Source organism: Ursus arctos, unplaced genomic scaffold (assembly GCF_023065955.2).
Source record: "Ursus arctos isolate Adak ecotype North America unplaced genomic scaffold, UrsArc2.0 scaffold_13, whole genome shotgun sequence".
NCBI lineage: Eukaryota > Metazoa > Chordata > Mammalia > Carnivora > Ursidae > Ursus > Ursus arctos.
In genome coordinates, this window is record NW_026622797.1 from 7968458 (window position 1) to 7991700 (window position 23243).

At 44.2% G+C, this 23243-nt stretch overlaps 1 protein-coding gene across 1 annotated transcript in view; it reads right to left on the reverse strand.

Moving 5' to 3' along the window:
• IGF2R (insulin like growth factor 2 receptor) overlaps positions 1–7600 on the reverse strand; it is a 97404-nt gene extending 89804 nt beyond the window's left edge. The window contains exon 1 of the mRNA XM_057310911.1: positions 7437–7600. Coding sequence (XP_057166894.1) covers positions 7437–7585 — 149 coding nt within the window. The 5' untranslated portion in view covers positions 7586–7600. The remainder of the gene's footprint in view (positions 1–7436) is intronic.
• Positions 7601–23243: the final 15643 nt, after the last annotated feature.

The window sequence follows — 23243 nt, forward strand, 5'->3', positions numbered from 1 at the left end:
ACTAGTCTAACTTACAGACAGAAAGTAATCACCACTGCCACCACTGTTTATGAACACTAAGGACGGGACAGGCACTGAAATGCATCTGAATCCTCAAACCAACCCTAAAAATTTGACTAGTGCTCTGATTTGACACAAAAGGAAATTAAGGCCTAGGACCAGTAACTGGCCTGAGACCTAATAACTAATAAAGGGAGGAGTCCAAATTTAAACCCAGGACAGCCACTGCCCTCTCTCGTGGAGGGAACTAAGATCCAGAGAAAGGAGATTTGCCAGAGCCAACTCAGTACTCCAGCTCTCCGGTCTCCAGCTGCAGGCAGGACACACCGCACTTGGCCAACCACAATCAATTCAGGTTTATCAGCTTTCTCCTGGCAGGCACAGGCTGGGGGTGACACCTGTAAGGGCAGTAAAGTTCCGATATTCGAAGAGCAGATGCAGAGACCCATCAGCCAGAGGCCCTGCCTCGCCCATCCCCCAACCTCCCCGGAAACCATTTAGAGCCAAGTGCTTCCAGCCCTACCCTGCACAGCTGCTGCACCAGGACAGGCGACAAATGTCCAAAAGGACACTTACCGCCAAGACCACAATCAAGAATCACCAGTCACCAAAAGGGCGCCAACGCCATGAAAACGAGGACAAACTCCCAACAAAAGAAACCGGGCCCAAGGAATGAGAATTAATAGAACAATCGGAGCAGAGCTTTACAGCCTGTCTTCCTGGGAATGACGAAAGCTGTGGCACAGCCACGAAGATGGGTTCACAGGCAGCTGTGACGCTACATCAACTGGAGACCATGTTGAAAAAAAAACTTAAAAACAACAACAACAGAAAAGTTTAAGACCTCACGAGCAACAGAAGGGCTAAGCTGGGAAAGACAGGAGACAAGTATTTCTTCTGGGACTCTAAGTGGTAGCCAGATACAAAGTAGTAAAGACAAGTCAAGCAGGACAAAGAATAAGTTACAATAAAGAAAAGCTGAACAGCGCAATTACAGAAAATTTGACCCAAACAGAGAACAGTTTTTCCAAACACAGTAACACTCCCAACTTGAGCAGGTGCTAGGCCACAAGGGAAATGTCAATAAATTCCACCCCATTCACTAGCCACAATGGGGGTGGAGGGTGGAGAGCCATTCACCTAGGGGAAAACGATTCTAAAAAACTAGCGGGTTCAGGAAGTTGAAACAGTCAGAACTTCTGGGTGCTGAAAGAAACCATTTAGAATTTAAGGATAAAAAACTATGTAACAAAGCTCTGAATGGTACAGTCCTTGGAACAAAGAAACATATAGCTTTAAAATCATCTCATGTATTATGTAAAATGATGCAAAATAAAAGATCTAAGCTTTTCGACTAAGCTACTCAGAGACAGCAGAAATTAATAAAATTGAAAATACACAGTGATAGAGCTGGGAAAAAGGATAGCTAAATCTTTACTGAATATGAAGACAAAAATGCACGAGCATCAGAACTTCTTTAAAATTTACCTGCAGATACAAAGAGTCTTTTCAAAAATTTAAGAGTAGCACACTATATATTTATACATGAATGCAAAATTAATATGACAATTGTCTAGAAAATATAGAATTCTGGTAAACTGGCTCAAGGAAAACTAGAAAATCTGACTAGACACATAAAGAAGGTAAAACTGAAACCATAAGCAAAACTCCCCCTCCACTGTACTCTACCTTCTCAAAAACACCAGGCCCAGAGAGTTTTACTGGTGAGAGCTACCAGAATTTCAGGAAAACACCCATCTTATACAAAACTGTTCCACAGCATATAAAACACTAAAAGCTACCTAGCTTTTCCCACAAAGCAAACATATTCTTGATGCTAAACTCAGCCAAGAACAGCATGCCAAAGAAAATTAGAGTCCAATCTCACTTAAAAACAACTATAAGCATCCTACATAAACTGTTAGTAAACACAACTAGATATATTCCTGAAAAAATAAACTTTCAGCCTCTCCTCACATCATATATAAAAATTAACCCAAAAAATTGATCATGTGGCTAAACATAAAAGTTAAAACTATAAAACTTCTAGACAACCATAAGAGAAAATCTGTTTGACCTTTGAGTTGACCAATGGTTCTCAACTGGAGGTAATTTTGTCCACCAGGATCATTTCAAATGTCTGTTTGGTCACAACTGGGGTGGGAGAAGGGGGTTCTCTTCTGGCATCTAATGGGTGGAGGCCAGGATGCAATTTAACATCCTCCATGCACAAGACAGCCCCCACAACAGAGAATTACCCAGCCTAAATGTCAAGAGGGCTGAGGCCAAGAAACCTTAACATAAGTAAAGATTTCTTAAGCTACAGAAAGCACAACCCATTAAAAAAAAAAAAAAAGATAAACAAGTTCATCAAAATTTAAAAGTATCTGTTGATCAAAGTACATATTAAAAAAATGAACAGGCAAGCCAAAGACTGGGAAAAAATATTCATAGTACACATTACACATACGTAAGAAAGAACTTGTACTCAGAACACATAAAGAGCTCTTAAAACTCATTAAGATGATCCCTCCCCAAAAGAATTGGGAGGGGATGACAAAAGACTGGTTTTAATAGACATTACTGAAGGCTGTCCAAATGGTCAATAAACACATGGAAGATGTTCAACATCATTAGGCAGTCCAATGAATACATGAAAAGATATTCAACATCATGAGTCAGGGATATGGAAATTAAGACCACACTGAGATGCCACTACAACCCCAATAGAATGGTTAAAATCAAAAAGACTGATAAGACCAAGTGTTGACAAGGACATGGAACTGAAACTCTCATATACCGCTGGTCGGAATGTAAAATGGACATCCACTTCTGAATAATTTGACAGCCCCCATAGTTACATGCTCACCATATTCAATGAACAATTCCACTCCTCCATACCTACTCAAGAAAAAAAGGAATGCACAGGTCCACACAAAATCGTGTGTGCAAATACTCAACAGCTTTATTCGTAAATAGCCAAAAACTAGTTAACATCTAGATTATTTTTAGATTAAAGAGAAAATCAAACCTAAGATGACACTATTTAAAACTAACAAAAATAACGGGAGAAGGGTGTGCATGGTTGCTGCCTCCCTAGGGAGAGCAGTCATGGCCAGCAGTCTTCTGGGATTCCAACAACGTGCCATTCCATTCGTGCTATCTCCAATTCCAGCTCCGGCCCCTCCCGACTGTCCCTCTGCTTAAGAAATTATTGGGGAATAAATGAATCCTATGTCACCCTGTCAGGATTAAAGATGAGGAAATGCTACCAGCATAAATTCAGGCTTCTGTCCCTCAATGGTCATGAGTCAGCTATGAGGAAGGCACAAAGGACCCACAGGTATACCCAATCTCAGCTACTTCCACCCTCTCATACACCATCAATGACAAGTGGGGGCATTGCCAAGAGAGAGAGCCCCAGGGCTGGGACAACAAAAGGGAAGGAAAAGGAGAAGGAGAAGAAGAAAAAGAATGTTACCTGCAAAGTGATGAGCTACTTTCTGCCACTAAGTCCCAGTTCCGAGACACTACACAATACAGTTTTACATGCTGAGATCAAAATAAAGATGAGAACATCAGAATTATTTTTCTCAACTCCATCTTTTAAAAAATCCTTCTATGAAACACTGATAAAAGATATGAAATCCCTTCAGGAACTAATTTCCTGGGAATTTGTCAGGACACTGTTCTAAGAATTAATGCATGAAGATCTAATGTACCCATAATTAACAACCTTGGGCTTCTACATACACTTGTCATTGCAAGAAATGTACACACACAAATGGATGTGGTCCAGGTTTAATATGTGGCCCAAATTAAGCATATAAGCATTGTTCCTTCAGAAAAATCGCAGGGAAAAAAATCTCCTTAGAGACAGCAACTAAACCAACCTCAACTCCCAGCTGGCTTCATTATTCTCTTGTTCTTGATATAATAAAAACTTTCCAGCATTTGTACCCAAACAACTGGGGGAAAGCTTGTTCTGAATAAATTATAAAGTACTTTACTTAAATCAAGCAGCCCAATGCATTATTTTATACTAGTACCAACTGTTAAGACCTCTAAGGATGTTAACACCTAAACAAAATGGAAACTCATCTACTGCATATGACGTAAAATGGTAGTTTCCAAAGTGTAAGTCACCCAGTGATGAGTAAGGCTACTGACGAGCAGAGAGCATTTTGGTGACTTCTGGTGACTTTTGATGACTTTGCATGGCCTGGCTTCTGCCCTTCCCCCACTTGCTTTTACTGTTCCAGCCCCACTGACCTCCAGACATTCCTCACCAGCACTAACACTCCTCCTCCCTCGGGACCTCTGTCTATGCCAGACCCATAGCCAGTCACACTGGCCTCAGGAAACTCGTTCTTTCCACTAGCACACCACCTCCCAAAACAGCTGAGTGACGAAGAATCCACCAACTTCTCCAGCACAGGACTCACCTGGCACTGCAATCATCTCGAGTCTTAGGAAACATACGATTAAGTCGCTCTAAGAAGCGGCACATTAACAACTCCGTACAGCCAGATGCACTTGGGAAACCCCGCTTTTTTCGTCCCTATTTTTTAGTGCACGACCCACAGAGAACTGTTCTCTCCTCCACGTGCACAAATGTAGTTAAGGCTAAAACAGTCCTCCGCTGTTTCCTTCACCCCTCCCAATAACTAACTGCACCGGGAACCACATCCCTGCCACCTCCTTACCAGCTGGCCCTCAGCTTTGCCCTCACCTAGGGGCCTCCCCAAGTGACCTGCAGGCAGCCCTGAAGCAGACTCGACTTCCCTCCTGTTAGTTCTTAGGGACCGCAGATAAAAAGTACCCTCTTTGGTTCTAGAGAGCTGGGTATGAGAGAAGTTGCTTCCTAGGACCCAACTCTTTTATTGACAGACAATGAGAATTTAACTAGCAGGGCTCTAGTTAAAGCTGTACAGTGTCCGGGCACTCCAAAACTGCGGCATGTATGATGGGTTTCTGGTGACTGCCCTAGGCACCAAACAACAGCGAACGAGACAATTTTCAATGGAAAAATTATGTTCTGTGTTACAAACCAGCAATTTACAAATATTTGGGATGTGATCCTTGTGTCTACTGGGGATGTCTACCTGGGGTCTGCTGCCACTTGACCAAGCTACACAAACAGTAACACTTGTAAAGTGCTTTTCATCCTCCTGGGGGAGTGGGGGATCTGGGTAGGTTATTCACATTTCAGACAAACACACTCCCAGAGATAGAATAAAAAGGCAGCTTAACACATCCTGCTTTGGTAATACTAAGTAGAACTTGGGATACTGGATTTAAAAAATTATCAGCTCAAATTAAAATACATGCTGTTCTTCAAATACATGCTAGAATTAAGGAACTTTTAGCCAGCATTATCTCATGAAAGTACACAGATTTTTGACACTCTCCCCAAAAAAGTCTTAACAAGTATTTAAGCCAAGGTATTCACTTAAAACAGAAACAAACAGGAAGAATTTCATTTGGCGGAATAGCGAGTTTAAAGTCGAGATTAGAGCACAGCTCTGGAGAAGTCTCAACACAAAACCGCAGAGCACTAACAGACAGGGAAAAGAAATGGGTGCAAGCCCACCCCTGAATGGACAGGGAGATTTGCTGTCCTAAGGAAATCTGGAAGAAAAAGTAAACACGCCAACTTTAAAGATATTCTAAACTTTAAAGATATTCTAAGACTGCAGAGGACACATTTGTCACACTAACAATGCATATTACCCTAGAGCACTCTCTAGCATTTCTGAAGTTGAAGATACAAAGGCCATTTCCTACTGGACCCAGAGGCCATGTTCCACTGGAAAACAAGGTTAACAAATGCAGATTCAGATTCAAGATGCTGTGAGGACTCGAAACTAAGGGCCCCCCACCCCCGCATCAGTCACTTGTATGTTTCTGCCGTCAAAGCCAACTTTAACCTTAACTATTAAAAAATAAATTCCAATTTGCTAACAGGACCAAGACTTCAATACCACTAGCCCAGCTGAGTTCATTTCTCCGGATAGGGCTGGTCACAGCAGCCATTATTCCAAAATCTCCTCCTTTGAATGTTAGCTGCAGCCTGACCTAGCAGAAGTTGACCCCCTTCTCTGTGACCCCCTTTTCTGTGTACCATGCTCACTACTATGTAATATGTATCTTAGGGCAGCCAACTAACCTATAAACTAATGTGCAGTAAACTCTCCAGCCTGCCTTCCTCCCTCCTCCCCAAAAAGGGGAAAGAAATAAAGAACGTGGACCTTGTAAAGAATTTCTATTGTGAGCTCAGTCTTGCTCTCCTTAGGAAAGTGATTATCTGCAAGTTCTAAACTCAGGGGCAGGAATTAGACCATGTCTGTCTGATACAAAGGAAAACTAAGAATCCCAATAAACCCCACCACAAACTCAAAGTTCAGCTCAAAGCGGGCTCAACTTCATTTTGAGATGTAACTTGCTAGCGCCAGTTCACTGGTCTTTCTGAACTCTTCATCCTACTTCCTTTTTACCAAAGTTCAAAAAATAAATAAAAGCTGGATTTTCCATCATCCTCAACAGTCCACAAAAGGTTGGTCAGAAAATTCTCGTAACTGGCAGTTCCCCAGCCCTGGGACTCCTATCCTCGCTAGCGTAAGACACTAACAGCTCTCGATGGGACTAGCGATTATACAATCATGATTCCCAGAGCAAAAGGCTCCACTAGAATAATCCACCCTGGAGACAATGACATCATGTGAGCAACTAGACAGGAAGTTAGGCTCGGAGAAGTGAAGGGTAAAGTCTTGAAAGCCAATACGGGATGACCACCCTCCATTCCCTCAATCAAAAAAAAAAAAAAAAAAGTCACCTTCTGCAGAAAAGCTACTTTAAAGAGAAAATGGAAAACCTAAGTGGAGGAAATCAATCAGCAAATGAAACCAACACACACCCCCAACTCTAAGGCCATTTGTGCGGTGTCCTTTCACACTAAGGGGCCTCTCCAAAGTCCCGCTGGTGGAACTTTGAGGAAAACGTGGAGTGGGAACAAAGCAAAGCTGTAGTTCCTGCGTCCTCCAACTTTCACAGGCGCACCGCTGTGAGAGGGCAAGAGCTGGGCGGAGGGGCGCCCGCAGTGTGACACCCGGCTGGGTCGGGGCGTCCGGCTGCTCGCACACAAAGCCGCCCCAGACTTAGTGACAGCCACAAGTGGCCAGGCAGCGCCCCCCCGCCCCGGGCCAGCGCCAGGAAGGCGAGTACCCCGTGCCCCCCGCCCGCGCGCGCACGACCCCTCGGTCTCTCATCCCTCGCCACCACCCGGGCAACTTTCCCTCGGGGCCGAGGGAACCCAAACCCGGACGAAAGGCGACTCGGGGAGCCCAGCCCCTCCCAGAGCGCCCCCGCCCCCCACCCAGCCCAGCTGCGTGCCCCGGGCACCGCGAGCGAAGCCTGCGCCCCGGCGGGCCACCCACCTGCACAGCTCGGGGAACTCGGAGCCCTGGGCCCGCGCGGCTCCCGGGGCCCAGACGAGCAGCAGCAGCTGCACCAGGAGCAGGGAGCGCAGCGGGCGACCAGCGGGCGCGGGCCCCAGGTGGGCGCTCCGGCCGGCGGCGGCCCCCATCGCGCCCGGCCCGGGCTGCGCGGCGAGCGCCGGGCTAGCGGCGCGCGGCTGCCGGGGGCCGCGCCCGGGACATGGTCGTGCCGCCAGGGCGGAGGCTGAGCTGGAGGCTGAGAGGCGGAGAAGAGCACGAGAGGAGCGGGAGCGGAGCAGGAGCCTGAGGGGCGCGCGGCTCGGCTGGGCTCGGCGGCGGCGGCCCCGGAACCGCGTCACGTGACCGCGCCCGGTCCCGCCCCCTCCCCCGCCCCGCTCACATGACTCCCTTGTTCAGGTGATCCCCGCCCGCCCGGGCTCCGCCCAGGCCCGGTCACGTGAGCGCGGCACGCGCGGGGCAGGAAGCGGCGCGGCGGGGCGTGCGGCGCAGGTGCGTGGCCCAGGCCTGCGTCCCCGCGGCGGCCGTCGGCGGGGACCGACCCTGGCTTCCTTTTCTGTCTGCGCACGCTCTGGGTTGCGGTGTGGGAGCTTCCCAACTTCAAGTTACCGTACCTCAACTTCGACCTACGGCCGGGGAGGGGAAAATAAGAGGGTCAGACTTTCGTGCCGAGCCGTGAATGCCATCACAAAGCACCGTTGCTTCGGATCCTTGACGAGTGGGAACCCACTTTTCCTGCTCTGCGGAATCACCTCGCGGAGCCCTGCACCGGGTTCCAGCGTTCACCCTGCAGAGCCTCTCACAACCTTCCCTGGGAATGCTATTTCCCAAGCCTGGGCTTCCTACATTAGGAAAGGCAGCACAGATAATGGGACCGTGGAGTGTGAAGGAGGCAAAGGTGTAACTGTGAAGTGAGTGCCACCCAACAAGGCTTTATTAATTCCTCTATTCAAATATTCTGTTGACTCCACACTATGTGAATGGCTCTGAGCTACGCACTGTGTGAAAGTAAAAAATCTGAAGTCTTCAACTCAAAAAATTTACTCTTAGAGCAAATAAAAAGATACAGACTATAGCGGTGACAGCTCATCTTTTCTTTAATGCTTAACTCCGTGTCAAACGCTACTAGCTACCACTTAAGCATGAATCTGGAAACCACGAGATTGGACCCTTACTATAAAAGAGGAACAAATAGAGATGTTAAGTAACTTATCCAAAGACACTTTAAGATGTGGCAAATCTGGGATTCAAAGACATACACATAATCATGACCCAATAATAGCTAACATTAATTGAGCAGGTAATTATGTGCAAAGTAGCATTCTGGTGCTTTGATTTAGCTCATTTAATTCTAACACGATCCAATAAAAAAGGTACCTTTATTGCACCTTTTTTACAGATAAGGAAACTGAGGCAAGAGAGATTAAATAACTTGCCAGTCATGCAGCTAGTAAGAAAAAGGCTGGGTTTGAGCCAAGTCAGACAGTGTCAGAGTCTGGCTTAGTCACCATGCTCTTGAAAGACTAATATAACACAAGAAAGGAAAGCGCTGTAGTGGCTCAGAGAGCTCAGATGTCCAACTGTGAGCATCTAGAAAGGGTTCATATTTTCCAACTCCACTGCTATAATTGATAAAGACAAAGATCTTCAAGGGATACTAAAAACGATCAGGTGAAAAATTATTACAACTGGAATATTCACTTTGCCTCAAAGTGTCACCCTCAAAGTGTATTTCCCTAATAAAGGAGAAATACATCTTTACAAGGGAAAGGTCTGCTAGAACCGCCTTAATCAAGTGATTGGAATTGCTATCACCAATATTTGGAAAAACTAATATTTTCTGCATCCTAAAGTGATGCAATGAAAAATACTGCTAAAGGTAACATTTAAAAGAGAACATAATTATGATTCAGATGCAGATGTAAAATGAACATGTGTTAAAGATATTACTTAACTCATTAATTAACATAAGAACCAGTAGCATGTTACAACTGGCTCAAAGGGGAATCCAAAGAGAGAGTCCAACACATTTATAAACAGTCAGGAATGCTGAAGTTAAGTTGCCTAATAGATGAAGGATTGGTCAATATCCATAAGTCAAAAATGAATTGCATATTCAATGGACACAATTTGCATTTCTAAAAACAAGAATCATATCAACAGTATTCTACAATCTCCAAAGTTTTAAAATAGCTCATAGACAATGAAAGGCACAAAACCCCGTAGAAGGAGATACCCCAGCAGGGGGCTTAGATGGTGCCTAGCCTTCCATTGAGGTTGCTCGATATTATTTTTGGTCCATTTCAAAGTCTTCCGTAATTTTCCCCCATAGTACACAATATCACGTAAGTTTAACTTAAGATGCTTAATTTGAATCTAATCAGAACAAAACAATTGAATCCAGGTTGTGGAACATTCTACAAGAAAACTGAACCAATTAAAAAATGTCAATGCTCAGGGCACCTTGGTACCTCAATTGGTTGAGCATCCGATTCTCGGTTTCAGTTCAGGTCATGATCTCAGGGTGGTGGGATCCAGCCCAGAGTTAGGCTCTGTGCTCCATGTGGAGTCTGCTTGAGATTCTCCCTTTCTCTCTCCCTGTCCCTCTGCCCCTCCCCCTGCTCGTGCTATAAATAAATAAATAAATAAATAAATAAATAAATAAAATCTTTTTTAAAATGTTAATGCTCTGTAAGACACCTCCCTCCAAAAAAGCAGGAGTACTCTTCCAAATTGGGGTTATGAACAACACACTGAGAGCCAAATCTGGCTAGAGAGCTCTTTTCTAAATAAAGTTTTATTGGAATATAGCCATACCCATTTGTTTATGTATTGTCCATGGCTGCTCTTGCCCATAATTGCAGTGAGTATTTGCAACAGAACCCACAAAACCTATTCTACCATCTGGCCCTCTATAGAAAAAAGTTTTCAAACCCCTGTTCTGGATCAATGGTTCACAAAAGTGTGGTCCTTAGACCAGCAGCTTTGACATCACTTTCCTGCTTGTTAGAAATGCCAATTCAGGGGTGCCTGGGTGGCTCAGATGGTTAAGCATCTGCCTTTGGCTCAGGTCATGATCCCAGGGTCCTGGGATCGAGCCCCACAGTGGGCTCCCTGCTCAGCAGGGAGTCTGCTCCTCCCTATCCCTCTGCCTGCTGCTTCCCCTGCTTGTACTCTCTCTGTGTCAAATAAATAAATAAAATCTTTAAAAAAAATGTAAATTCATAGGCCCCACCCTCACCCATTGACTCAAAATCTTCAGCGATGGGCCCCAGAAAATCGTTAATAAGCTCTCCAGCAGATTTTCATACACATGAAGGTTTGAGAACCACTGTCGTGAATTAAAGGAGAATAAAGAGGCAAGACAACAAAATGCAATGCATGACCCTTAGTTGGAGACTAGACCACAAACAAGGAAGGTGTAAGGGATACTTGGGATAATTGGAAAAACTTGAATATAAATTGTATATTAGAAACTCTAAAGTCAAATGCTATAGAGCTTAACTCTCCTATATTTCATTTAAATTTTGCAGTAAGCCTTTGAGATGTTAGCTCAAGACCCCATGTGATGGGTTGAATTATGTCCCCTGAAAAGATATGTTGAAGGCCCAACCCCCATTACTCCAGAATGTGACCTTATTTAAAAGTAGAATCCTTGCAGATGCAGTTAGTTGACCTTAGATCAGACTGGAGTAGGATGGACTCAATGCAGTCTTATTAGACTGGTGTCCTTATAAGAGGTGGAGTAGAGGAGCACCTGGGTGGCTCAGCTGGTTGGGCCAGTGCCTTCAGCTCAGGTCATGATCCCGGAGTCCCAGGACCGAGTCCCACTTGGGTTCCCTGCTCAGCTGGGAGTCTGCTTCTTCCTCTGACCCTCCCCTTTCTCATGCTCTCTCTCACACACGCTCTCTCTCAAATAAATAAAATCTTAAAAAAAAAAAAAGAGGTGGAATAGAGACATGGAGACACACAGGGGGAGGACAGCTGTATAAGAATCGAGGAGTGAAGCATCTACAGGTGAAGGACAGCAGGAACAGGGGGCAACCCCAGAAGCTGGGAGAAAGGCAAGGAAAGAATCATCCCCTAGAGCCCTCAGAGAGAGCAGGGCCCTGCTGACACCTTGGTTTTGGACTTCTAGCCAACAGAACTATGAAACAGCACATTCCTATAGCTTCAGTTTGTGGTACTGTGTGTTAAAAACAAGACAGCAGACCCAAAATGGAATCACTTATACTAAGTTCCATGACACCAAACTGAGACTTAACTTAATTGCAATTTCAGCCTCTCCCAGAAATGGAATCTTAAACCAGTCAATCAGGAATCAGCTGGTCAACGCTAGTGAGGTAATCTGCTTGATCGACCTCTGTCATCTCCTGAAGGAAAGTGACCTCACCACAACCAATCTCCTTTTTCCTAGTGTAACTTCCTTCTAGTTAACTCCCCCTTTGCTAGTATAACTGCCCCTCCTTCCTTTTGTCTGTAGAAGTTTTCCATTTTGTGCAGCAACTCAGAGCTTCTTTCTATCCCTAGAATAGATGCTGCCCGATTCACGAATCATTGAATAAAGCCAACAATATCTCTAAAAATTTACTCAGTTGAGTTTTGCTTTTTTAAAAAATTGTCACAGCAGTCTTAGAACACAAATACACCTTGCAGCTAACAGGACCGATCTGGGCTTGGAATCCAAGTGTTCCAACCACTACACCATCACGAAGGCTCAATCTTCTTGCACCTGACCCTTGGCCTGGCTTTGGAAACACAGGTTCAGGTGACAGACCATGGACATTCGCACGCTGTTGCTGTGGGTGTCCCCACTTAGTGTCTAAAATAATAGTAGCTGCAGGGAAATGAGTGGGTGCCCTTCTGGAGCACAAACCACAAGCGATCAAACTGATGCTGCTCAGATGTCTCTCTGAAACTCAGGCAGAAGCATGCAACAAAATTCCAGAACTTTTTCGCATACCCAGGGAAGAGCAAAATTCTACTAAAAGACCCCCGAGTCACATTGTCATTTCTATTGGGTATTTCTTGATCCCTACAGTGATAAACAAAGTAATCTGTTTTCTCAGGGGAAAAAACTGAATAGTAAATAGAATTATCAAAGCAACGTTAAACTTTGGGGGGTGAGGATAATGATATCGTCATGTTGTAGGCGAGCATCCTTGTTCTTACGTGATATATGCTGAATGTAAAGTATCATGATATCAACAACTTTCAAATGGCTCCAAAAAGAAAGGATATACGTACAGAGAAAAAACAGGTGTCAGGGTGCCTGGGTGGCTCAGTCGGTCAAACATCTTTGGTTTCAGCTCACCTCAGGATCTCAGGGTTGTGCGATTGAGCCTGGTGTCAGACTCTGAGCTGGGTATGGAGCCTGCTTGAGATCCTCTCTCCCTCACCCTCTGCCACTCCCCCATCTCTCTCTCTCCAAAAAAAAAAAAAAAGCACATGCAAAAATATTAAGAATTGCTGCATGTAGGTGAAGAGTATATCAGCGCTCTGTACTATTCTTTTGGTTTTTCTGGAAGCTTGACATTTTTCAAACGAGAGCTGGGAAAGAGATCCCATCAGGGAGGAAATTGCTTCTGAGATGAGCCTGGAAGGAAGTTGGATGCGGGGGAGGGGAGGAAATATAGAGAAAGGACACGGCAGACAGGAAAACAGCAAGAGCAAGGCACAGGTAGAAAGAGAGAAGCTGTATAATGAGCAAGGCCTGTTACTTGAGTGAAAAGCACATAAGAACAGAGAGAAACTACTCTGGCCAAAGATCATGTTAAATCCTGGTCTTATGAAATGTAATCCTTCCCTCAAGTAGTCCGTGGCATAGTAGGGAAGATCATCTGTTTTAATGTAAGTTTGGAAAAATGTTATTGGGGTTAGCGCCTACAAGATTTTAAATGGTCACTTAAGAAGTTTAGATTCAATTGGATATAAAGTGAGAACAATAATAGCTCACAAGAACAAGACCTATTGAAGACTCACTCTGTGCCAAAAACCAATTTGTGTTATATCATTTACTCTTCATAGCATACCTAGGAGATAGGTACTTTTATTATCCTCATTTAAAAGATGAGAAATTCAGGCATAAAGCAATTAAATATCTTGCCCAAGGTCATACAATTAGTAAGAGACAGAACTTCGATGTGAGTTGTATGATCTGGTACAAAAGTCCATGATTTTTTTAATCCTTTATTTTATTTTATTTTTTAATAATAATTTTTATTATGTTATGTTAGTCACCGTACAGTACATCCTTAGTTTTTGATGTAAAGTTCCATGATTCATTGTTTGCATATAACACCCAGTGCTCCATGCAATACGTGTCCTCCTTAATACCCATTACCGGCCTATCCTAATCCCCCACCCCCTCCCCTCTAAAGCCCTCAGTTTGTTTCCCAGATTCCATAGTCTCTCACGGTTCATTCCCCCTTCTGTTTAACCCCCTTCATTCTTCCCTTCTTTCTCCTACTGATCTTCCTGCTATTTCTTATGTTCCATAAATGAGTGAAACCATATAATTGTCTTTCTCTGCTTGACTTATGTCACTTAGCATAATCTCCATGATTTTAACCAGAAACTTCCTCCTCGTGAGAGATTTGGAGCCTGAGAAAGAGATGTTCACAGTTACCTCTTCAGGAAACTCCATCTGGTTGCAGGATGCACTGGAAATGGCTTCAGTAAAGATATCAAACTTAAGGTGACAAAAGAGACAGTGGAAAGCCTTTTGTCCTTCCCCAGGAACTGGTTAACACCTAGCCTAGAGTAACTCAGGGCTTGTCACTATCCAGGGCACCTAGGTTCATGAGGACTACGCAGAGGAGGGGGAACAGGGATAGAGGTGTGAGGCAGGTAGGGTTGCCGTCTTCCTGTAGGCATTCTCTTCCGTGCTGGCAAAGCCCACCTTCCACTGAAGAAGCTTAAGACCCTGCATCCTAGCCAGTCTTACAACCAGAGGGAAAGCATAAGACCCAATCCTGACAATGGAAATTGATGGGACGTCTCCTGGGACTTTCTGCAAAATGTTTTCCCTTCAATAAAAAGTGAGGCAAAGAGGCAAACAAAATAAGGGAGACAAACCACAAGAGACTCTTAACTGTAGGAAACAAATTGAGGGTTGCTGGAAGGGGTGGGGATGGGGGGATGGAGTAACTGGGTGATGGGCGTAAGGAGGGCACATGATATGATGAGCACTGGGTGTTCTATGCAACTGACGAATTACTGAATGCTACATCTGAAACTAATGATACACTATATGCTAACTAACTGCATTTAAATAAAATAAGTAAAAAAAGAAAGAAAAAAAGTGAGGGAAAGGAGAAAATTCGCCACCACCCCCCCATTTTTTGTGGATAGAGTGCTCTCTGTATAAGATACCTGTAGGTGCTTCAGCCCCTTGAAACTCTGATAGAAGATAATGGCCAACACAGTGGGAGAAAAACAGAAAACATCAGGATCTTTGATGACATTGCTGACCACTTCAAGAGAACCCTAGAACTGGCCAGTATCTGATCATTTGCTTTGTGACACAATAAATAAATTTGCTTAAGCCATGTGTGTTAGTTAATCATTTATTGTGTCTCAACTCCAAATGCACCCTCTAATATATGTTCTGTGATAAAGAATTTTTTTTTTTACAGTAGTTCTCCTTTAAAGAAAGAATGCTGTTAAGCTTTCTGAGTAGAAGGCGCTCTGGAGGGGCACTGTGGGAGACCAGGTTCTCTGGGCCTTTCCCACACATCCATGCCCCCCCACACACACACACGCATGTCCCAAAGGAGGACCTATTGCAACTGCAGACCAGCTCCAGCCTGGCCAACCCAGAGAACTTCTCTACTATTCAGTGACCTGAGTCCCACTTTCTCCAATGAGATCTGAACCCCTTCCAAGCCTGTCTTTCCTTGGGTCCTCTCCCTCAGCCCTAGTATACCATATAGAGTTTCTTCATATATTAGAGTTGCTTTTTTTTTGTCATAGTTAATAATTTCTATATTAAACAGCCCTGTTTCTATGTGCCTGTTGGACCCAGACTGCCATACCATGGTTAGCAGGCTTTTGTATTACTTGTAGCTAAAAACATACCAATTGACCCAATGCAACACCTTAGCACCTGGTTGGCTAGGACAGACAAATAAGAAGGCATCGATGATGATGAAAGTTTCTAGATGGGAAGATTGGTGGTGTCAAGAACAGAAAGAGGGAACAGGAGAAGAGACATGAACTTGAGGAGAAAGAGGCTAAGTGTCTTTCTGTGCAAGAGTGAGTGTGAGGAACACCCAGAGAAGGATGCCCAGTAGGCAGCTGACAGTACAATGCTGAACATGGACAAGAAGCTGAAACTGGAAGAAATTATGGGGGAGACACTTGCAAAGGAGAATTGGTGATGGGAGAGATAACTGGACAACAGCAAAGTGAATGAAATCACCCAGGGAAAAAACAAAAAAGAGATTCTTGGCATATTAAAATCTATTAAAATGTAATAAATTACCCTCAAATGCGGTGACTTAAAATAACAATCATTATTTATTAATTCTCACAAGTTATTGTGGGTCAGGAATTCAGACAGACCAGTGGGGATGGCTCCTTCCTGCTCCATGACTTCTGGCACTCATCTGGAAGATTCAAGGGTTCAGGCTGGAGTCATGTGAACACTCATTCGCCCCCATGTCCGATGGTCAGTGCTGACTGTCAACTGAGACTTGAGTTGGAATGCCTGTGTGTAGCCTCCGCATGTGACCCGAGCTCCTCCAAATATGGTGGCTGGGCTCCAACTCAAGCAGAGAGAGAGAAGAGGGAGAGAGGTGGACTCAAAGTGTAAGTCACATAATCATGTGCAATTGATCAGGGCGGTCACCAGCCCCTGTCCAGTTTTAAGGGGAGGAATCCCAGACCCCAGCTTTCAGAGGGAGAGTGTCAGTCACACCATAGGAAGAGAAAGTCAGTCACAGCTTTGTAACATAGCTTGAAATCACGCAACATGGGGCGCCTGGGTGGCACAGCGGTTAAGCGCCTGCCTTCGGCTCAGGGCGTGATCCCGGCGTTATGGGATCGAGCCCCACGTCAGGCTCCTCCGCTATGAGCCTGCTTCTTCCTCTCCCACTCCCCCTGCTTGTGTTCCCTCTCTCGCTGGCTGTCTCTATCTCTGTCAAATAAGTAAATAAAAATCTTTATAAAAAAAAAAAAAGAAAAGAAATCACGCAACGTGATGCCCCCAGCTTTGTTTCTTTTTCAACATTTTCTTGGTGAATTTGGGGTCTTTTCTGGTTCCACACGAATTTTAGGATTATTTGTTCCAGCACTTTGAAAAATGGCTTTGGTATTTTAATCGGGATGGCTTTGAAGTATAGATTGCTCTGGGCGGCATAGACATTTTAATAAGCTATATTACAAAGCTGTGATCACCAAGACAACATGGTACTGACACAAAAACAGACACATAGATCAATGGAACAGAATAGAGATGCCAGATATGCACACTCAACTCTATGGTCAACTAATCTTCGACAAAGCAGGAAGAAACATCCAATGGAAAAAAGTCCCTTCAATAAGTGGTGATGGGAAAATTGGACAGCTGTATACAGAAGAATGAAACTCGACCATTCTCTTACACCATACACAAAGATAAAGTCTAAATGGATGAAAGACCTCAAGGTAAGACAGGAGTCCATCAAAATCATGGAGGAGAACATAAGTAATAACCTCTTCAACATTGGCCACAGCAACTTCTTTCATGACACGTGTCCAAGGGCAAGGGAAACAAAAGCAAAAATGAACTTCTGAGACTTCATCAAGATAAAAAACTTCTGCACAACAAAGGAAACAGTTAACAAAACAAAGAGGCAACCCATGGAATGGGAGAAGATATTTGTAAATGACACTGCAGATAAAGGGCTGGTATCCAAGATCTATAAAGAACTTCTCAAACTCAACACCCAAAAACCAAATAACCAAGTCAAAAAATGGGCAGAAGACGTGAACAGACACTTCTCCAATGAAGACATACAAATGGCTAACAGACACATGAAAAAATGTTCAACATCATTAGCCATCAGGGAAATTCAAATCAAAACCACATTGAGATACCACCTTACGACAGTTAGAATGGCAAAAATTGATAAGGCAAAAAACAACAAATGTTGGAGTGGTTGTGGAGAAAGGGAAACCCTCTTAACACTGCTGGTGGGAATGCAAGCTGGTACAGCCACTTTGGAAAACAGTGTGGAGGTTCCTCAAAAAGTCAAAAATAGAGCTACCCTATGACCCAGCAACTGCACTACTGGGTATTTACCCCAAAGATACAGATGTAGTGAAAAGAAGGGCCATATGCACCCCAATGTTCATAGTCCGCAATAGCCAAACTATGGAAGGAGCTGAGATGCCCTTCAACAGACAAATGGATAAAGAAGATGTGGTCCATATATACAATGGAATATTACTCAGCCATCAGAAAGAACGATTGCCCAACATTTGCATCAACATGGACAGAACTGGAGGGGATTATGCTAAGTGAAATAAGTCAAGCAGAGAAAGACAATTATATAGTTTCACTTATTTGTGAAACATAAGGAATAATAGCATGGAGGACATTAGGAGAAGGAGGGGAAATATGAAGGAGGGGAAAACAGAGGGGGAGATGAACCATGAGAGACTATGGACTCCGGGAAACATTCTGAGGGGTTTTTTTTGGGGGGGGGGGATGGGTTAGCCCAGTGATGGGTATTAAGGAGGGCATGTATTGCATGGAGCACTGGGTGTTATATGCAAACAATGAATCATGGAACACTACATCAAAAACTAATGATGTACTGTATGGTGACTAACATATAATAACAAAATAAAATAAAATAGAAGAGAAAGTCGAATGAGATAAATATTAAGGAGTGAACATCTTTGGAAAGGGCAATTTACCACCCTTGGGAAGCACCATACTCATGGGGAAGAGAGAATACGCCAGAAAAGGAGCAGAGGTATAGGAAGAGAACAGAGAAGATTCACAGGAGCCAAGAGGGAAGAGAAAGTTCCCATGAAGTTCCATGTTGAGAATGGCAGGAGTTCAGTTATGAGAAGCACATATGAAAATGGATGGTGGCAGCTATGTTGTGGGCAACAGCAAAAATACCACTTTCAGGTTAGTGGTTGAAAATCAAGTCCTTAGATTAGAGACATCTATTCTTTTGATTCTCCTGCTAGGAAGCAAGACAATCTCATGGAAGTGAGAAGATGGGGAAATAGTGCCCTTTTAAACAAACTGTTATCTGGCTGCTGCTCCTTTAGGTTGTAATGTTCCCTGCAAGGAGAGTTGGGAGCTTATGAATAAATAGAAACCATTAGATCTGTATTAGCAAGACTCCATATGAGGGCATTCTCTCACAAAGCTATAGCAGGAACAAGAAGACTCTTTGGACCACCACCTTTCTTCTCTCACTATCCACAAAAGACATAATCCCAAGAGAAGACAGTAAAGTTAATCCAACAAACACATATTGAATATTGATATTTCTCAATTGATAACTATAGTCAGCACTGGGGAAGCAAAGAAGGCACCGTCCCTGCCTCAGAGGACCTGCAGATTTAAGAAGAGAGACAAGTAAACAATTTCCTACTCAGAGTGATAAGTAGGAAGGTACTTGCCTGCAGGAAACCAAAGGAGACAGAGTTTCCTCTACGTCTCACTCAGCCTGGAGGAACCAGGAGCAGGCAGACCTGCACACAGGGAGAATGCCACATGCAGGTTGGAGTTCTGCTGCCATGGGCCAGGGAGCCACCAGAAGCTGGGAGAGACTCCTAGAGCCTTTGGAGGGAGCATGGCCCTGCCAATACCTTGATCTGGCACTTCTGGCCTCTAGAAACTTCAGCAGCTCCAAGTCACCCAACTCTTTGTGGTAGTTTATTGTGTGGCCAGAGGAAAGTGATCTACCTGGAGAGGATAAAGAGTGTTCAGGTCAAGCACCCGCAGTGAGGACAGAGAGCAGCAAGAAGTACTCATCTGATTCGGGGGCTCCTTGTGGAGGTTAGGTGAGAGGAGTTAGGACAGTTCCCCAGTCTCTGTAGGATGACTGGGAATTTGGTAGCGCCATCCACTGAAAAAGAGGAAATCCTCCCAGAACGCAAGCTCTGTGGCTGTTTTGCTCAGTGTGACTCCTAGCACCCAGAACAGTGACAGCTCATTACCTAGAACAGATAGTTACTGAATGCGTGGGGAGCCAAATGAAATAGGGAAAAGGGGAAGGGTATCTGTTTCATATCCGCAACACGCACATAGACATTTTCAACATTTCCCCAAGTTTTTAAAGTTCCATACAAATTCATTTTGTGTGCAGCCTTCTTTTCAGTGTTCTCTATTGTCCGGACTTTTTAGCCCTCCTATCTACCATTCCCTCCCTTTCCCTCTTCCCTTATGCTAAGGTGCAAATTTTCTAACCAAAGAAACTGGAGGCCGTGGTCCCCTAAGGACAGCATCCTTACACGAGCCACAGTGCCCGGCACAGGTAAATGCTCCACGAAAGCTACCTGTTGTTGTTCTTATCCGGATAGCGAGCTTGTACTTCTCTGATAAATCCGGACAAGACTTCTCTTTTTTTCCCTTCTTTTCACTTCATTTAATTGCTTACTTGCCTCTTTCTTTGCCCTTTATTTCATGGCTAATCCTTCATTTTGACCTGCGTACCCAATCCACCACCACTCTTTTGACCTAATGTGGAAGAAACGTATATTGCTTATCTACGGCAGCTTAACGAATCATCCCCAAACTTCACAACTCCAAATAGCAATAAGGATTTATGATCTCCCACGCTTTCTGCGGATGGGCAGGGCAGTGCGGGCTCGGGTCTCTCCTCAGGTTGTCATCATCTGAAGGTCTGACTGAGGACGGTCTGCCTCCAAGATGCGCACTCGCATGGCTTGCAAGTTGGCGTGGCTGTTGGTGGGAGGCTCCAGTTCCCCTCCATGGGGCCCTTTCCCCATGGCTGCGTGAGCATCCTCCCTACACAGTAGCTGTGTCTCCCCCAGAGCAAGCAATGCAGGAAACCAAGATAGAGATTGCAATACCCCCTGTGACAAAGCTTTAGAGTTGCACACCGTCACTCTGGCCATACTCTATGGGTCACACAGACCCACCCTTATATAATACGGAAGGAAACTGCAGGAAAGCCTACATGCCAGAAGGTGAAGGTGACTGAGAGCCATCTTGGAGACTGGCTACCACAGAAAGTCAGAGAGGACAGTGAAGGGCTATTGAAGGCATACTAAAGGAAAAATAGATATCATAGGTGTGTCTTTTTTATGAATACTATCTTCAGTCATTTCACTGTTTTCCCTTCATTTTAAAAGTTTCTCTGAATAAAACTCATCAAAATAACATGAGTCAACATTTCATCTATGTGAAGTTATTTTTTGAAAATCTTTAATTTTAACCCAATGGTCACTGAAAATTTTCGATCCTATTCCAGTTGTTGTTTCTGTATTTTTAAGTGGGGTATCAAGCTTATTACGATGGAGTATAAAATATCCTTTCAATTTTCTCATGCCCAAAACTATTCCTCTATTTATAGTAGCTGTGAATTCATTCATCTGTGAGAATGAATTCATCATTATAAACATATTTATTTCATCAGACCTATGTCAGTGTTGCTGTGTATAAAAGCTTGCATTGGCACACATCACAAAAAATGCAAACCTATCTGAAGAAATTCTCTCCAAGTTGCTGGTGGTGGCGAGAGTTTGGGCATATGGGTGAGGATCTAGCCTCTGCCTCTCGTTAACTCTTTGACTTCAGACAGGTCATTTAACCTCAACTCCACTTTCTTCATCTAAAAAAAGGGTCAACAAACTTTCTATTAAGGGCCAGATAGTAAATATTTTAGGTTTTGTGGACCACACAGTCTCTGTCACAACTATTCAACACTACATTTGTGGCATGAAAGGAGCTGTAAATGTGAGCAAAGGCACATGGTTGTATTCCAATAAAACTTTATTTACAAAAACAAGTGGCCAGATGTATTCCGAGGGCTATAGTCTGCCAATCCCCAATCTAGAAAGTGAACACATGCAAAAACATTATAGTTAAGTGCTCGGTATCTATTATATCCCGGCTGACGAGTCTAGGTCCATCTAAGATGTTAATCCCCTGGGCCGTATTAGTTCAGAAATGGGCATGCCCAAGCCATTCTGTGCCAGTGAGACATGAGGAGAAGATTACTGGGAGTTTCAGGGAAATCAGCATCCTTGCTCTTAGAAAAATTCTGCTTCACAAACCTAGCCTCTCCTTACCCCAATCATGGACAAGAAACTACAGGCCAAACTGTCACTAGCAGCCATCCTACCAGCCTTCAGAGAAATTGTACAGTGTGGATGGCGGACAGAAACCTTTGTCTAGACTTCTTTTCATGTGAGCTAAAGAAATTTCCATCTTCTCTTTATTAACCCTGGAGTGGATCATCTGTTATTTCAGCTAAAGTCATTCTAAGTGGAAACCTCAAAGGTACTTATGAGATCTAAATGGGACAGATATGTGTAACTGTGGCATTATTAAGTTTAAAGCTCTACTGATATGAATATTGGTAAAATTGAAATAATCACCAAGAACCCCTCCCCCCAGTCATCATTGGGTCTCAGTCACATTGACTGTATACACAAGCCTTTGGCACCTATGGTCCATTGAAAAGCCCTTTCTGTCTCTTCAATAATCAAAACCAAAAAACCCCTCAAACTATCACTTCTCCTAGATTGAGTTCCCAACCCACATAAGAAAAAACTTAGTGGAAAGAAACCAACAATAATCATTAGCTTGTCAAAGTGATGAAGTAGTGGCATCGTGACGACAACCATAGGGGCTGGTGAGGGTGCTTACAAAACAGTCTTTCCTTCTGTCTGTCTCTCTCTTTCTCCCCCTGCCCCCATCTCTCTCCCTCCCTTCATTCTCTGGAAAGTAGCAATGCAGTAACTCGAGTTTGAGGGATGTGGGACTGGAGTCAACAATCGGTCTTCTTTGACTATCCAACTTCTGTCCCTGAGTAGATTGTTACATACGAGATGTTACTAGTCCCCATAAAGAATGTTCTCTTGTATCAGGAAGGGATGACTAGGGATTTCTGGTTATTTATTAAGATAAAAAATGCTGAGTCCCTTACAGAGTGAAAACACAGTCTTATTCTCTCTCCCTCCCTCTGGAGAGCTTCAGCACAACCAGCAGTGTGTTTCTTCTATTTCTTTTTTTATCTTCCCATGATGACCCAGTTCTGTGATGATTTGAGAATTTGAAACAAAGAAATAAATAAATCCAATCTAACATTTCATAACCTGTACTGCTTGCAACTATGTCACAGGTACCGTATACCAGAGGCGGACAATAAAGAGCTGTTCTAGTTTATCCAGTACCGACGCTGTCTGCAGCATTGTACTGAGGGCTTGACAGTCATGCACCTTTACAACCACCTTGTGAGGCTTTATTACCCGCATCTCACACGTGAGGAGAGGGAGGCTCCCCAGAGGGCAAAGGAATTGCCCAAGGCTGTAGAACAAGAAGTGGGGGGCCTGGAGGTGGATGCACGTCTGGGGGATTACAAAGGGGGTTTGGGGAGAACAACTCAGCTCGGAAAGCACGAAAATCGTGAGTCTGCCAGAAGCTCGTGTTATGCAGGGCTGCGGGCTGAGAGACCCCTGCGAAGATGGGCCCGCCGCACTGGCTGGCGGGGTCTGGAGACGCCAACGGGGGGCACGAGTGAGCAAAGAGGCAAGCTGCCCGGCGGGGAGCCTGGTGGGCTGGAGCTGTGCCTGATGTGCCACGGCCCTCAA